Source organism: Vicugna pacos, chromosome 11, assembly GCF_048564905.1.
Source record: "Vicugna pacos chromosome 11, VicPac4, whole genome shotgun sequence".
NCBI lineage: Eukaryota > Metazoa > Chordata > Mammalia > Artiodactyla > Camelidae > Vicugna > Vicugna pacos.
Window position 1 is genome coordinate 51,284,782 of NC_132997.1, and position 17,519 is coordinate 51,302,300.

General features: G+C 46.0%; 1 protein-coding gene across 3 annotated transcripts in view; it reads right to left on the reverse strand.

Annotated features, from left to right (window-relative positions):
• Positions 1–3,650: 3,650 nt before the first annotated feature.
• The window catches only part of SGPL1 (sphingosine-1-phosphate lyase 1), a 73,880-nt gene continuing 60,011 nt past the window's right edge, over positions 3,651–17,519 (reverse strand). For all 3 annotated transcript variants that reach the window (XM_072971351.1, XM_072971350.1, XM_072971352.1), the window contains 8 exons: positions 14,344–14,432; positions 12,603–12,708; positions 11,098–11,196; positions 10,278–10,427; positions 8,910–9,148; positions 7,684–7,830; positions 6,658–6,778; positions 3,651–6,161 (listed from right to left, as the gene is read on the reverse strand). In XM_072971351.1, the coding sequence (XP_072827452.1) occupies positions 6,021–6,161; positions 6,658–6,778; positions 7,684–7,830; positions 8,910–9,148; positions 10,278–10,427; positions 11,098–11,196; positions 12,603–12,708; positions 14,344–14,432 (1,092 nt within the window). In that variant the 3' untranslated portion in view covers positions 3,651–6,020. The remainder of the gene's footprint in view (positions 6,162–6,657; positions 6,779–7,683; positions 7,831–8,909; positions 9,149–10,277; positions 10,428–11,097; positions 11,197–12,602; positions 12,709–14,343; positions 14,433–17,519) is intronic.

Genomic DNA, 17,519 nt, shown 5'->3' on the forward strand with positions numbered 1-17,519 from the left:
AAAAAAAATCTGTACTGGCTTATTTAAGTGATTTATTTTCAAATTGTGATTTTTCTCTTTCCTATAGATTTTTGCTTCTTTTCTATTTAGATAAGACCTTTCAGTACATCCTTTAGAGTAGGTTTAGTATTGCTGTATTCTTTTGTTTTTGCTTGTCAGAGAAATTCTTTCTTCTATTCTAAATCTTGCTGGGTAGTGTATCCTAAGTTGCAGGTTTTTCATTTTCATGACTTTGCATATGTCTTGCCCCTCCCTTCTGGCCCGTAATATTTCTATAGAGAAATCTGTTGATAGCCTTATGGGGGTTCCTTTGTAATTTAACTGTTTTTTTTTTTTCTTGCTGTCTTTAGAATCCTCTCTTCATCTTTAACTTTTGACATTTTAATTGTAATATCATCTTGTTTGGGACCCTCTCTGCTCCCTATACCTAGGTATGTTTCCTTCTTTAGGTTTGGGAAATGTTCAGCCATAATATCTTAAAATACATTTTTGATCCCCTTTTCTCTTTTTCCTCCTTCTGGAATCCCTATTATGTATCTGTTGGCATGCTTTATATTATCCCATGGATCTCATATATTGGTTTTTTTTTTTTTGGTCTGTCTGCTGTTGTAATTAGGTGATTGCCATTATTCCATCTTCCAGATCACTTTTTTGTTCTCCTGCATTATTTAGTCTATTTGTTGCCCTTAGCTCGGCTTTTGTCTCAGCAAATGAGTTTTCTAATTTTTAATTGGCTCCTCTTTATAGTTTCTAGTTCCTTTTCCAGTGATCTGCATTTTTATCAATAGCCTTTCTTAATTCCCTCAGTATTTTTATTACCTCCTCCTTGAACTTGGAGTTCGACTGGAGAGGCCTGTTTCATTGCTTGTCCTTTCAGGAGATTTCTCTTGTTCTTTTCATCAGAAGTGGTTCCTCTGCTTCTTCATTTTACTTATAGTTCTCTGACTATATGAATTTAGGAGAAAGTCATTTACTGTGGTCTTGAAGAGCTGTTTTTATGTGGGAACCACTCTGTGTAACCTGCATGAGACTATTTTGGTGTGAGGGTGGCTTTTAGTGTGGCTGCCTACCACATCTTTCCTCGGTGTGTGCTGGTCATTATCCCCTTGGTGGGGGAAGGGTGACTGGTGTGGTGACCAGAGCTTGGACTGGATGTTGGGCAGGGCCTTGTGTTTGCTCTGCAATTGTCACAGCACTACTGGGGCAGGGTCTGCTCCCTTGTTGCTGGAGTAGTAGCCCCCAGATCCATTTCTGAACTGTGGCTGTGAGGTCGTGGGACAAGAGTGCTCCCGCTGGAAGAGCAACTGAGTATTCCTCTGCAGGAGTTGTCCATGGGGAAGTGCACTCTGGTGTCACCTGTCACCCACTGTGCAGGCTCACAAAGTATACTGTTGGCACTTCCCCTGGCCCCATCTCAACCATGGGAATGCAGGCAATTGGCCTAGGTGTCCCTCAGGCGCTGTGCTCAGTCACCAGCACAGACTGACCAAAGTCAGGCATGGGGTCCACCATAGCCACGAACCTGGACCCGCCGTGGGAGCTGTACAATCAGCCCAGGCCCCACCCCTGCCTCTGTGTGCCCACAAAACCTGCACCTGGACCCACGCCAGCCATGGGAGCACCAGTCATCTGCTCAGGTGTCCCACAGCCACTGTGCATACAAAGCTGCCTACTGCAGCATAAATACACAGAAGTCACACAGCCGCTGAGGCACAGCTCAAATTTCAGCCCATCCCGCGGGGTGGGCAACCCACTGGCGCTTGCGCACTCCCAGGGCTCACAGAGGTGGAGCCATGCCTGCTGTGAGCATGCTGAGAACGCTGTGGCAGGGTCCCGCCCCTCTCTCTGCACATGTGTTGGCAATTGGGCTTCAGTAGCAGACCTGGGCTCCTTCCTGTGCAGATTCTTGGCTGCAGTCTGGACCATGCTCCAACACCTTCGGGCTGTCTCCCTGCAGCCAACCCCAGTCCTTGCTCCAGGTCTGTCTGCTGAAGCCCAAGGTTCAGCACCCAGCCTCCCGCATGCACCAGCAATGTATGTCTGAGGCTGGGGAGAACTGCGAGGTAGCCAGGACTGACTCTGCTGGTCTTTTCCTGTTCTGCCTGCTGCAGCCTGGCTGCTGCACGCTCCTTTGAAGCTCCCTATCTGTCCCGGCTGATCTCAGCCAGGGAAGGAGGTTCCCAGGGTGAAGGAATCTTTCTTCTTTCACAGCCCTCCCCAGGGGTGCAGGTCCTAACCTGATTCATCCTACGTGGTTATGTGGTTGGACCTTTTTTGCAGCTTTGGTTGTATAAGAGCTTCTGCCAGTGTTCAGTAGGTTTTCTGTCAGAATTGTTCCACATGTAGGTAGACTTCTGATGTATCTGTGGGAGGAGGTGAGCTCCATGTCCTTCTACTCTGCAATCTTGATTTCTCTCCAGTACCTCTGTTAGTAACAAGTTCTCAGTAAAGTTTAATATCAAGCCAACAAGATTCAGACAATAGTCCCCCATCTGCTCCACATCTGACTTAAATTATTCTAAGTGTGCTTTGACCTGATGACTGTGGATCAGGGGGCAAGCCACCAGACATGGAGGTATGGACTATGTGTATGTCACCTTCCTGCCTCTGCTTATTACTCTCAGGGATAAAAGGCTGAAAAATGCCAACTTCGAGAGCACTATAGCTAAATTAAGCATCTTTATGTGGGACAAAGACACAAGCAACAATTTTTAGAAATAAATACTTATTCTAAAATTAATGCAATTGAAATTACAGGGTAGGATGTTAAGGAGAGATTATGAAAAAGCAGCAAGTACAAGAAAAGGCTCTCACACCTTACTTTTGCTTACCCAGGCTATTGGTGGTGGCTATAAAGTTAGGCCTCTGTCATTACTTCTGTTACTACTGGGCCTAGCTAAAAGCAGCTTGTTGCTACCAAGACCCACAGAGAAGGCAAAGGGGTCCCAGGTGTGAGGAGCAGGGATAAGCATCCAGACACCACTTCTTGGGTGGGCCATGCCTCTCCTCGCCAAGCACATCCTGGCCCCTCTTTCTCTAGGGTTCACCCCAAAGCAAGTAGGCGTTCAGAGAATCAAGCTATTTGGCAGAAAACTATATAGCAAAGGCGGCGTTCCTTGACTCGATTCTGGCAAAGTAGGAGTGGGCTGAAAGCCAGAATGAAAAGCTGGGTTACCTGAATGACAGCCTTCAGAACCTGAATAACCCAGTGGTTACGTGTGCAGGTAGCTGAAGGGTTCTATCAGCTCCCAAACCCAGTGCAAGGCTTGAAGTCTGTCCTTTGGTGAGACAGCCACACTGCCTAGCTGCCTGCAGACCACCACATATATAGCTCAGTCCATCATTAAGGTATAAGTAAGTGTGGATGGAAATGACAAAACAAGGGTCCTGGCCCTGGGGAACTAAAGACTTGAGTTCCAGACCTCCTTTAAACCAGTGTGGCCATCACTCCTGGTGGAGCTATAGAGGAAGTGCTTGGAATTGAGCGGAATTGCTGCTCCCCATGTCTGTCAATTGGTCCTAATATCAGTGTCCACACACAACCATTTCACCACAAGGGGGCGCTCACTCACCAGCAGCCAGTTGGGCGCTGCCACTGCCCCCGCTGCGCCGTGCCTAAATAAACAAGTGAATGCAACCATCGACAATGATTAAAATTTGAGACATTTAATCACTTAATTGCTTCTTAAGAGTATTGCTGCAATTAGGGAACATTGAGACGGAAAAGGGAGAGGTTAGAGAAAAGATCTAAAAGAGGCAAGTACCATTTTCCAAGTATAAAACTCATCATATTAAAAGTGACATGGCAGTATATTCATGCGACTACTAATGCACAAACTAGACAGTCTGATTTTTGCAGAGGCCAATGTGACATCTGCTAGCAACATGATATTAAGACATTCCACCCACCTCTGCCTGACTAGGTGTTAACTAACGTGCACAGATACAGAGAGAATAGAAAGCCCACAAGTACTAAGTCAGACTAACGCTCATGATCATCAAGTGGCTCGCCACAGCAGGTCCCTTTGAAAAACACCATCGCCCCTTAGCAGCAATGTCACAGCACAGAGGAAGGTCATGGGGAGACACTGGAAGCAGCAGCACACTCTGTAGGGCACCTGCTTCTCTGACAAACCACAGTGGCGCCTGCTGGGTCGCTCTGGGTCTGGGCTTTCTCCAACACAACGACCGCACTGGAGACCCAGGGACGTTCATGCACAGCTCTGACTACAGCTCCCCTCAGGAGGTGCTCGGCCTCTGGGGAGAACGTGACTCTCATGTCTGAAGAATCTCAGCCTCCAACACGTGCGTTCTCCAGCCACCCTTGGAATCCACAAAAGACAGACTGAAACGCACCAGCCTTGCAATGGCACGGCCAGTGGGTCAGTTACTGTGGAGGAAGTACAGTGCTAAAGAACACTTCAGACAGATGTGCCGAGCAGCTGGGGGCAGTCGGGGTGTCTTGGCTCTCCAGGCCAGCACTCCCAGTGAAGGGGACTAGAGGACACCAGCCTGAAGAAGCTGAATATTGAGAAGTCCCTGAGGAGAGTGGTGGAACCGAGGACAATTACTCCTGACTTATCCTCTACCCAGCTAAAAACCTCGAAAGACTGACCCATTTCCCCTTGAACCTGGGTCAGGAATAGCCCGTCACTGCTGGCTGCAGAGGAAGAAGGCACACGGTATGTCGTCATGAGAGTAGGACAGTGGCTCAGCCTACATCGGGGCCCCATGCGGAGGGAAAAGGGAGAAAGTGGGTGCAGGGTTGGGTCCCGTCCCTGCACCACCCTGAGCAACTAGTCTTAATAAGGAATCCCAGACCCCAGGCCACAACTGACACTTGCATCCTGTTTTCCTATTCCTGAAGGTTTATCTCATCCTAGCCAGGGCCGAGGAGTGCAGTACCTGAGGCTTAACTGCCGTAGTACCTTTGGGAGCTGAATAAAGGGGGAAGAGGCAGGAAGACCACACTAACGGAGAGAGGTTTTCCTTACCTTGGGGGCTCTCACGCCCTCCCCACACCTACCTCAGGTAAGTCAGGGCACCTTGTGAAGGTGCTTTGAGCTGTTCCTTCAAGCAAACATTCTCCTACATGATGGCTTAGAGCAACAGGGGAGGGGAGGACCGCCACCAACTCTGGTGACACACATTTGAATTAGGGTGCTCATCTTACTCTCATACGCAGAAAAGTATAGAAAAGGGTCTGGTTCTGACCATCACCAGCCCAGGAGAAGGTTCAGGTGTGCTCTGAACACTGGCAAGTCAGAGAGGCAAGCACCGGGGCCAGAATGTCCTAGTCTCTGGACATGGAGTTCTCTTGAACCCAGCCCATGGAAGCAGGGACAAACCAGTGGCATAATTTCAAACAAGAATCTTCAAAGATGGTGGCAACAGAGTATGAAATGGGGACTGCAAGCACAGAAGAGGACCGGTGGACCAAGCAGATCCGCTTGACCATGCCGACCCTGCGGAACAGGAACAACGCCCTGGGCACTCTGGGTCCTGGGAGGGTAACAGGAGCTGCACTAGGAGGGGCTGCGAGACAACTGACCGCTCCAGGAGGGGCTGGAGGAGCCTCCTGCTGAGAGCAGACGTCACCTCCACCCAGGGAAACGTCGGTTATGGAGCGCTTCCCATCTGCCGAGCCAACCTGCCTGAGGTAGCAAAGCAAACCTTTTCCTGTCTCAAAACTTAACCAGCCTCCCAAGGAGTCAGGACAGGTCAGAGCTGCCACACAGTGATTAAGTGAAGTTGAGAGCAAGACACGTTAGAGAAAGAAATGGTTAAAACAATTCCCAGGGTAACATTTAGAGTAAGGGCAAAACAGTTGTATAAGGGAATCCTCTGGTCTTCACATTATAGAACCACAGAAGGATGCAAATTATCCTGAGGATCAAGCTGTCCGTGGTCTGTTCCGTTGTGCTGTGTGGAGCAAGACCAGATGAAACCGCGTGGCCTGTTCCCCACCCCGAGAACCTTCTAAAGGCCAGATGCCCCTCGGGGCTACAGAGGGTCCCAGCTCAGCGGGGTTTTGGAGAACCATTCATCTGGTTACCCTGAGTTACAGTGTCTGTGCTGAAAAGGCTGTCCAAGAAGACAGAGGACAATTCTGCCACGAGGTTCCTGTCAACGGTAGCCTGGGCCATGCCGTAGATCGCGCCCTACAAATCCAGTCAGAACAGTTGTTAGTGAGGAGGGGCTCACAGCAAAGATGGAGTTGTGGCGTGCTTGCCTTCCAGTGCCCTCCTCTCTCCCACACCACTCCCACCCCAGGCGCCATCCCAGCAGAAATACAGCTGGTGGAGGACATTTTTCACAGGCACTTGCCAGTCTGCCTTTCTGCCCAAAGAACTATCCTGTGGGGTCTGGTGTAGAAAAGTCCAGCAGAAACAGGCTTATTGCCTTTCCTGTCTCAAAATTCTCTTTTCCAATGGACGCCACCACCACCTGCCTTCCTATAGCAATTCCAAGTTTATAAGGTGCTTATTGTATCTCGCATATCTCATCTGAGACTTAAAAGCCCTGGGAATACCCATTAATTAATAAGGAAAGAGATTTGTGGTTAAAGGACAGAGGGAGGAACAGACTGGAGGTCATCTGATTCTTTCAAACCCACCACCTAAACGTCCACAGGAAGGAAAACCCCAGTGTCCCTACCATTCCTGTGGTCTTTGCTTTAGGATTCTTCATGATTTGAGTGATGGATTCCCGGATGTCCTTTAGGAACTGTATGGCTACTCGCTTCCGGGTGTGTACCAACGTGACGCAGAAGTGAATGCTACAGGAGAAGGGAAAGAGAGGTGACTCTTAGAAAAAAGTTTTAAAATTTGCTGGTTGCTTCTTTCTGTTATCTGAGACAAGCGGAGGTCATCCACATTGTTCCCAGTCCTGGGCATCAGGGCTGTCACATACATGGCTATCAAATGTGGGCTTCCTGCTCTCAGTGTGATCAAGAACCACCCCTGTGCTGTCCACCCCTCCCCTCAGGAACCGTCGGGTGCTCTGCCTTCAATCATGTGACAACGAATTTGGGATGCGTTTATCTTAGATGATAAACATTGGGGATACAGCCACAGGGCTGGGGTCTTGAAGGACTTCAGGGCAAAGAAGGAACTCTAGCTCCCCCTGGAGGGAGAACGGGGCACAGAGGGATTGTGAAGAGGAGAGAGTCCAGATGGGGCTGACAATGGCAACGTGTGAAAGGATCAGGGGTGCATTGAGGACGCTGAAGACACCTATTCTTCTGGGGTGGAGTGCTTATTTAAAGGCTCATGGAAGATTTTAGGTTAGAAACACATATTAAAGATAACAGTAGCAGGCCTGAAAGATGAGAGGCCTGCTGGAAGGTTCTGAGCTCAGTATAACTCAGGTAATAAGAGCACCTGAGGATGCAGGAGTACGGAGCCTAGAAAGCGAGGGAGTCTGGGGGAGTAGGGGGGGATCTTGTGACTGACCGCTGGTCTCAAGAGGCTGCCACCTGATTTTGCCAGAGTTTAAAACTAACAGCTCTTGTTCCTAATACCGAATAACTCCAGGTGGCAAGACGGACATCCTACAGATCCTACAGTTGCCAACAAAGTGCTGGACTCCAGCAGTCAGTGTCTGTACTGCAGGTCACCTTGCTACTCAAGTTCTTCAAAAGTCATGTAGCAAAGGAATGGAGAGAGGCTTCTTCACACTCACCTGGGTGGGAACTGCAACTGGTTCAAGTTCCACCCCTTCGCAGTCATCAGGTTAAATAGTCGGTAGATGTCAAAATCACGGGAGCCCAGAGCAATGACGGACAGTTGAGGATTCCCAAAAACAAAGACGCCTTTGATGTTTTCCAGTCTTAAACAAGAGGAACAAAAAGGAAATTCAGGTACATACAGTCCTCTGCCCATGATCCCGTATCTCCCTTACAATCTAACCTTTTGGGGCTTTAGTTTTCTCATCTTCTAAAATAAGATGGCTAGACTGAGATCAGTGGTCCTTTAATATGACAAATATTTAAAGGCCCAAATCCCACTAGATCCAATGAATCAGGACCACTGGCTCCTGTCTGCCCAATTCCCAAATTATGATCTGCCCCTAGGGGTATCTGAGGGATAAACAATGTACTTTTTAAAAAAATCCTGGAAAAATAATCTCTCCATCTCTCTTTCAAAAGTCATCCACGTACCTTCTAAGGCAAGAGACGGTACAGCAGTTTGCACCAGATGCGTGTATCAGGACCATATGCAGGCCGAAAAATGAGCCATGCATATGGGCTGCTTTCATTCACCTTCAAGATACAGGAAAGCTCTCCTGCCCCAATCCCGGTGACACACAGACAGGCAGGTAACCCATGAACACGTTAGGCAAAGCATGCAGCCTGGTTCTAGCCTTAACCCCAGATTTCACACCCCATCCGTCCCCATTCCATTTGCCCCCTCTCCGAGTCTTCTTATCCCAGTGATTCTCCAGCTGTAATTCTTAGACCAGCAGCATCAGTATCCACTGGGGACTTCCCAGAAATGCAAATCCCTGGACTCACGTTCTAGACCTACTGAATCACAGTTCTAGGAGTGGGGCCCAGCAATCTGCATTTTAACAAACACTCCAGGTGATTAGGAGTCAATCTCAAGTTTAAGAACCACTGTCTTAACCAGTAAGCTGTACATCAGCACTTGGTAAGAGCTGCAAGTTGTTAAGACACTCTTAACAAGATGACCTACAGATGAAGCCCAGATCTGACCCTCCAGGTCACAGCCCAGGGCAGGAGCTTATCCTCCCAGGCCAGCACCCCACTCCTAAGCTGCATCCTAAACCTTCAGCCTCTTGGGGGACTGCAGATGGGCTGGGACTGTGGTGCTTGGCCAGACAGATGCCTCGAGCCTATTAGCAGACAAAGCAAGAGACAAGGCAGACTCCCAGTCTTCTACACATACTCTGACTTGAGGAAGCGAGTGGTTTTGATGATCTGTCTGGTAGCTTCAACATAGCCACTCTCACCAAAGTGCATCAAGGCGGCCCAACAGCCTGCACTAATGCCGCCAGGCCGTGAGCCCGCAATGGTGGGGGAAGCATAGATGCCGCCCTGCCAATCCGTGGCAACGAAGAACTGATAGCTCCTGTACTTCTTGTCACTGTATAACACCACTGAAGAGCCTTTGGGGGCGAAGCCATACTGCAGGGGGAAGAAGCAGACAGGTGAGTGAGTGTGCAGTTCCGTGTGGCGCCCCTGCCCCAGAATCTGTCTCGTCATGCAGGTTTCCCCTTTCTGTGTCAGGTTCTCTGTGTTAAGATTTCCAACTTATAATTTATTAAAGGGCAGAGGAAACTTAAGGGGTGGGACTTAAATTCTCTATTTTAGGGATGAGGAATCTGAGGCACAGGAGAAAAAAATGTCTTGTTCAATTACTAAGTTTACTTCCTGTCTCTCATCCCGCCTGTGCTTTTCCTTATTTAAAACACTGCCTCCGTCATGACACACCACCCTGGGGTAAAGATAACTTTCCACTGGAAGCCAGGAAAGAATAGAATTCAGGTCACCTGGAGCAACTACAGTCACGGTCTGACTCCCTTTCCATCTTTTTTGCTTAGTATTACACTTCCTTTCTAAGAACACCATGGTGCTCAAAATCTAGAAGCTACTTAATCCAGCTTTAAAATAAACTATGTACTTGACTAATGTGCCTTCCTAATGAACTCTCGCTCAAGTTACCTTGGAACTAATTTCACTCCCTGAACCACACAAGGACGGAGGGTAAGAAAACTGGCATAGGGTCTGTCGAGATGTAAACTTTGCCTCAGTCCCCCAGGGATGGCAGGGATGGACATTCCAAACATTACAAGCTCAACATTCCTGAGCATGTAAGTTCATCCCTTTCCCAAAGGACTCTTCCATCCATATACTCTGGTCACTCAGATTCAGGAGCCCCAGGAGCATAGGAGCTGCATTAATTAGGAATTCTGGTACCAACCTCACCTTCACCCCCTACCCCAAGGATCTCAAGGCTTCAGGGAACCTTTGAATAAGGGCCACTACATTAGCATGTCCTAGTTGCATACAGTCACTGGATACAGAAATTCTCTTAGCCAATACGACACAAAGATAACAGGTTCCTTTTCACTACTGCTTGTCACCTGTCACTGTACCTTGTCATATGAATCAGCTGCCCTGGTGAGAGTACAGAGCCAGATTTAATTTTATACTTACAAGGAAAGCTAATGCTTTAACCAACTTACTTCGTTGATAATAGTCAAAATAACCAACTGTCTACTTTGATTAACATGCGGTCTCTTCCCTCACTCACCTTATGAGTGTCCGCTGAAATGCTGGTCACACCTTTCACCCGGAAATCAAATGGCTGCGCCAGTGGGTATCCGGCTTTCTCCATAAAGACGATGAGGAAGCCCCCCAGACAAGCGTCCACATGAAGAGGTATTTTGTACTTGACAGCCAGCTAGTTCCAAAAACCAAAGACCATAAGAGAATATCAGTTACAGCCCTATAACAGAAACTCCGTAAGACATGGATGGAAAGGTGGGGTTATACCCACAGGGCATTATGTACCGTCTTCCATGTTTTAAAAACCTGGCTATTTTTGACCATCTTAATAAAGCTCATTTTTCAAATATATTTAGCCTTCGAAATAATTCATCTGAAATTTGGTTTCTGTTTTATATTTAAATATGCAGAACCTCAAACTCACTGCAAAATCAAGCAAGAAATGAGCATCACTCTGATTTAGGCAGCGGAGGGAGAAGGGTCCCACGCTAGTAACTGCAGGGCAGGAGGGAGGGGTGCTGTGTGGCAGCATAGTGACCACCACCCTCTCAGAGGCAGGCATGCTCTTAAGTGCAGATTACTTCCTGATCTGAATTGAAATGTCAGTACTCTTTCAGAATGTCCAGTTTAAACAAAGGCTTCTTCCTTGTGATAGCCCTCCCCCATGGCAGAAGGTGGTCACTGTCAGACGCTCAAGCAGAGCTGTGCAGCTTACCACAGGGCTGATGAGAGATACTCATCACCACTGGGCTGAAATTTCAACTCAAAAATCACTTCTGTTTGCCGGGTACTGCACAATTAGATTCTACTTTAGAACTCAGTTTGACTCCATCTCTCCCACATACCTTGGCCACTTCAGGGACAGGATCTATCACGCCATGAGGAAACTGCGGGGTGGAACAGACGAGCATGGCAGTGTTCCTGGAGATGGCTCTTCTCATTGCCTATGGGGTTAAAGTTGAAAGGAAAATGAGAAGCCGCATCACAATTACTCTTCTCTTCTGCTGCCAAGAGCAAATGAGGCTACCAGCTTAGAGCTTCAGTTCCACTAATGCCCCTGCCTCACTCCTCCAGCCTGGAAGACTGCCTCCCCACCACAGTGGCCAAAAACAAACACTGGGGGAAAATAGTCTGAGCGAACAATACAAAAACAGCAAAATCACCGTGAGGGTAAAAAACAATATTGGATTAAGAGGCAAAAGAGCCAAATATGAGTCCCGGCTCCACGTATCAGCAGTGAAACCTTGAGTAAACTACATAACTTCAACCAAGGTGTCTCCTCATTACAATAACACTATGAGCTTCTACGACCTCCCTGGGCTGTCATAAGGCTCAAATGTGATTCTGACAGCACTCTAAAAACTGGAAACTTCTTCTACATAAATGCAAGGCATAAAAATAATTACCAAAGGAATATTATTCAGGCTTAAAAAAAGAAAGAAATCCTGCCATCTGTGACAATGTATGTGCACTTGGAGGACAGTATGCTAAGTTAAATAAAACAGACACAGAGGGACAAACACCACATGATCTCACTCACATGTGGAATCTGAAACAGTCAAACTCATAGAAGCAAAGAGTAGACTGGATGCCAGGAGCCGGAGGATGAGGGAAATGTGAGATGCTGGTCAAGGGGTACCAAGTTTCAGCAAGACAAGACGAGTACATTCCGGAGCACTAATGCAGCCGTGTGACTATACTGAACAGTGTGGCATTATATACCTGAAATCTGCTTAGACATCTAGAGGGTAGTCTTAAGTATTCTAACCATGAAAAAAGAAAGAAAATGGTAACTGTGAGGTGATGGATATGTTGAATAGCTTGATTGTGGTGATTATGTCACCGTGTATACATATATCAAAACATCAAGCTGTATACCTTAAATATACACAAGTTTTTACTTGTCAATTAATTAGTCAGTTAAAACGTTAGTAAAGGCTGGGGGTGAGTAATGCCAGTGCTAATTAACTGGATAGTTTACTTCTGAAAAAAAACACTATTATAATGGCAATGGTACTAACTCAGGACAATCAAAAACTACAGTGTGAGTCTTGGGGCAATTTAGTCCATGCTCATCTTATAAAGGGAAGAGAAAGGGATGGTGCTGAAGCAAAACCCAGGTCTTTAAAGTCTCCACTTAGTCTCGTCTTCCTACTGGAGCTCATGCATCTATGGAAAGACTGAAGCGGCAATGACTCACCACTGCCAGCGGCAGGTTTTGCAACTCTGGCTGCTACTATCAAAGGCATTTCGAGCCTATCTGCATGTGACGCTGGAAAATGCGAGTCATCGGGTGCACTTCCTGCTTCTCGCAGCCCAAGACAGGCAGCAGCCCTTCAGAGGAACTCACCCGAATATCCACTTCCATCATTTTGTTCAGTGGAACTCGTATAATCTTCATCCCAAAATAATTGGCAGCTTTGTCAAATGCAGCATGGGCACTCTGGGGGGCTATGCTACATGACAGGGAGGAAGAAAATGATGAAATTCAGATCAAGCAGGGTCCAAGAGACAACATGGCTAGCGGCTAACCTGAATCACCAGGAGTAAACTTCTATTTTCCTTCAAATTTTTAAGTGTTTGTTTTAGTTTCTTTTTAAGCACAAACAAAAAGAAGTCAAGAGGTTTTCTAGAGCTTCTCCCTATAATTTAGGAAATCACTGGCAGCAGGAAGAACTCGGAAGCAGTGCCACATGGAGGGATCCTAAGCATAAATTAGGGCTGCTGGGTAAAAGATGAAGGACAGAGAATTTAGATCAGATCAACATTAAATCGAGACTACTTAATGGCCGCCTATCCAAAGATGGATTATCTCAGAGGGGAGCAAGCTTCCTGACATGACACACGTTGAAGCAGAAGATGTAAGACTGCTTGGCAGGGATGTTACAGCAGCAGTCAAGCATCAGACCAATCAATGGTCCCCTCCACCTCCGAAAGACCATGATCCTGTGAAAAACCAAAACCTCCATTTTTCCTACACACTTGGAAGCAGCATTTCAAATAGTACAGATAAAGAAGTCATTTGCATTCAGGCCCCCCTCAATTACTCCACTCTTACAATTACTCTCTTCCCTTTGAGAAAAATCTTTATCACTGAGTAAGCATCAAGCACCAAAAATTAATCCATGAAGAAAGATGGCAGCCTGACTTATTTTCTTAAGCTAGGTATGACTCATTGCGTGAGATCATGTGCAACAAAACCCTTAGTCCCTGACTCTTGTGGGAGAAACATTAACCCAAAAGATGTGGTATAAACACGCTGTACAAGGAGCAGGTCTAGAGAAAAAAATGCAACCAGGTATCAAAATAATGTCCATGGGGTGGCAATATGGGTCAATCTCAAAGGATTTTTTAAATTTGTCCTCCCAGAAAACAGCCTTCAGGCTGAAATTATCTTAGGGAGTCTCCTGAAACAGTCCACTATATGTAAGTAACTTTCACTGAGCTAAGGTAAGTAGAGAGCTTTTCTTAGGCTCCAGATAAACTTAGAGTAAATATCACAGAATTCAAAGATGTAGTCCTATAACTCTGCCACTTTTAGAAAAAGGATCTTGTTCTTGCTTACAGCATACACCATGCACAGATGTGGGGCTGGGGAAAGGAATGGCCTTTAATACTAACTAGCAGACCCACTTAGGATTTTGCTGAATGTGAAGGATAATGGTCAAAGGACAGGAAGAAAAAGGACTGGAATTGCCAGAGGAAGCGAAGAAGCAGAAAACAGATTGCCAGGCTGTTTCATAGAGCAGTACCACAGACAAACCTGAAAGGGAAAAAAACAGCCACACATACAGTCAGCCCTCCATATCTATGAGTTCAACCAACCAAGGATGGAAAATATTCAAGGGGAAAAGAAGTTCCACAAAGCAAAACTTGAATTTGCTGCACACTGGCAACTGTTTACATAGCATTGACATTGTGTTAGATATTATAAATAATCTAGAGACGATTTAAACTATCCGGAGGATGTGTATAGGTTATATGCAAATACTACGCCACTTTATATAAGGGACCTGAGCACCAAGGATTTTGGTATCCATGGGGTTCCTGGAAACAATTCTGTACAAATGTACCAGGACAGCAGTACATACATTTCTGGAGTTTTGATCCCATTCTCGAAGGCCAGTTCCCGATAAGCTTTGCAGGCCATCAGTATGCTCTCTGTCCCCCCAGAGGTCACCTGTAATAAAAAAGAGATGCCATCTGTGTAAGGAGTTAGGGATAGCCATCAGCATGCATTTCCTGCCTCGATCTTGATGGTGTCTAATGCAGAAACACGAGCTACTGGATGCATGCTGTAGACCCGACACTGCTATCTTCCAGAAGGAAAATTTGACCTTATTGGCTAAGCCCAATCTTGGTTCAGAAGAAGAGTGAAAACTACTAAATAAGAACGATTAGAAGCTCCACACGGTATGGACAAATGCCCATCTGCCCAGACCCCACCTGTGCACAATCCACTTACATTTCTGTTATTCGTCCAGTTGCAGATAGGATAGGGCATTTTACCCCATTCAAAAGCCTCAGGATTACTGACTTTGATTTAAACTTCTGTGCCCACTGAAGAATGTGAAATGGTGAAGTTACAACTCTAGTCAACTATGCAATACATTAGAAGACCAAGAAGAGACATTAGGACGTTCGGAAGTAAACTTGCAGTTTTGTCATGTTTGAAAGACAAGAGAAAAGCAGAAGCCTCTAGGAATTTTACTAACTTTATGGAAATTAAAACAAAAATCCTAATGTTATTAAATGAAAGAAAATGTTTTCCTGAAGCTAGGCCTAGCCCCTCTGATACAGGAGAATTTCTTTACCAGAGTTGATACAAAAATACTCAAGAGGTCATTTCATTCATCCTGTTTTCCTCACTAAACTACAGACTCATGAAGGTGGAGACCACTCTGTTCATAATAGTATTCCTGGCACCTAGCCCAGGAGCTCACGCCTGACAGACCCTCAATCAACATTTCCTAACACCCGATCTGACTCTCAGCAAACCTGACCAACACAGGCATGTCATACCCATCTGGCTATCCTTTGATAACACGTAAGAATGAAATCATTCCAAAACAAACAGGGAAAAAAAAGCCATAGCACTGAGCTAGGTGGACATTTTCTTAGGTTTATCGTCTCCAAAGATTCATATAATCTTGGACAGCTTTTCCATTTTACAGGTGAGAAAACTGAGCCCCTGAGAGACTAAGTGATTCCCCTCAATGTCATCCATCAACGTGTTTTGATAAAAAGTAAAACTTTCTACGTTTTCACGTTTAGTACAGCTTAATATGAGACGACAGTGGGTAATGACTGAAATTTTCTAAAATTATATCCACATATAGGACAAAAATACCATTGGATACAAAACCCCAGTGGTCAGGAGTTATATAGAAGATTAGCTGAGGAAAGTTAGTCATTTTGTGATTGAGGAAGCCTTCCTGAAACATGTGACCGTCATCCCCACGGTAAGGCCCTGAACTCTGGCACAGGACACTTGTTTGTAGGTCCCTGCATTTCTGTGCCTACAGTTGAGGTCAGTTCTGCCAGTCGTAGTGCGTTCTGTGGTCTAAAACCTCAGAATGTCACATGAGGAGCTAAGCCAGCTGTGAAGAAAGTCAGGAAAGGACCACGTCCCCAGGGTGCTGATCTCTCACTAACGTCCAGCAACGACATAGCAGACATATTTCCAGACCCCCTCGTCACCCACTCCGCAAGTCCTATTCTCAGTTCAGTAACTGATCAAATCAACGTTGTTATCTGTTAGGCAAACACCAGTGTCCTTCTGACCGTAAAAGCAGGAACACTCAAGTTCTGCTTCTACTTTTTATTTCTGATCCCCAAATTCTGTGTTTAAATACGTTGCTACTCTCCCATTTCCCTCTACCCTCCACACCCAAGGAAAAACGGAAATCCAACTCTGAAGTAAGAAGACAGAGGCCTCGATAATTACATGAGTCGACATCCTTCAACATTTAAAAGAAAAAGCCTCGCTCTATATGATATGTATGTCAGAGAACAGGAGCAGAGCAGGACCTATGAAAATTATTCTTTTAGATATTATTTGGAATCAGTGGCATTTGCACAAGCCAAGACTGTTTCCCATGGCAACCTAATTTCTTTAAGTATATAGTCACCACTCATCCATCCTAACCAAGGCAAGTAAGTTAATAAAAAATAAAAGCTTAAGATTAAAGAACAAAGAATGAGAAGAGGCTTAAGACTGCTCAGCCATTTGGCTCTTGTTCCCCACCTCTGAACTTTCCTCACCCCAGTGGCTTAACAAGAGAGACAGAGATCTAAAGACATACAGGGACTGAAGTGAGAAACTCACATAATCCCACAGGAAATCAGTCCTCTTATAAAAGTCTAGGCATCAGAAGAGACTGGGGATATCAGACTCCATCCATCCTCCTCCTGATCCCTGACACGGCACTAAAACAGATCCTAATGGGAGAGGCCTGGCTTAACTGCAGCAACGCAAGAAAACCCCACAGAGTTGGACTTCTGGATTAAGATGGAAGACTGAAGCTATTTCACCGAATTCCTCTCCTCCAATACATGCAAGAATGAAGAAAAAAGCAGTAAAACCCTGCAATAAGAACAACCAAACAAGGAAAGAGAGAATCTAACACAGTAAACTTCAAATGTCGGCAATGAAAAAAAAAGAAACAAGTTTCTAAAGCACAGCAGAGAGTAAAACACAGTTCCTAATCCCTCCTCTGAGCCTTGGAAACTGTCCAGGGGAAGCAGCAAAATCCTGGGAATTCTCATGAATACCCCACAAACCTTCAGAAGCAAGTGGAGGGGCTTCCTTATCTTCAGATCATGGTGGCCAGCGAGAAATATGCAGACTGGGGAGAGAGAACACCAGGACTGACTCACTAAAGTGAGGACTCCGGGCATACAGGATGAGCTAAAGAAACCATCCAAGTCCAAAGAGTATTATTGTCTTCCAACTAGGCAGCGTGAACACTGAGAGGTAACTTTTAACAAAATCTCAGAAGAGATCTAGATAATTCTAATATAGGTGGAACAAGGTTTTAGCTGAGCCCTCCCCTCAACTAAATACTGCCAGACAAGAGGTCACCCACCATGCATCAGAACAAACAATGTCTACAGACACGCACCCAAGCATGAGCCAAGATGAAAGAAAACGGCATGGTAACTATCAAATATGTAAAAAGGAAAAAAAGGTACCCTGCAAAATAAAAGCCCAACTCAGAAGGTCACAACCTAAGGAGCAGAAGGAAATTCCTCCTGTTTCTCGCTA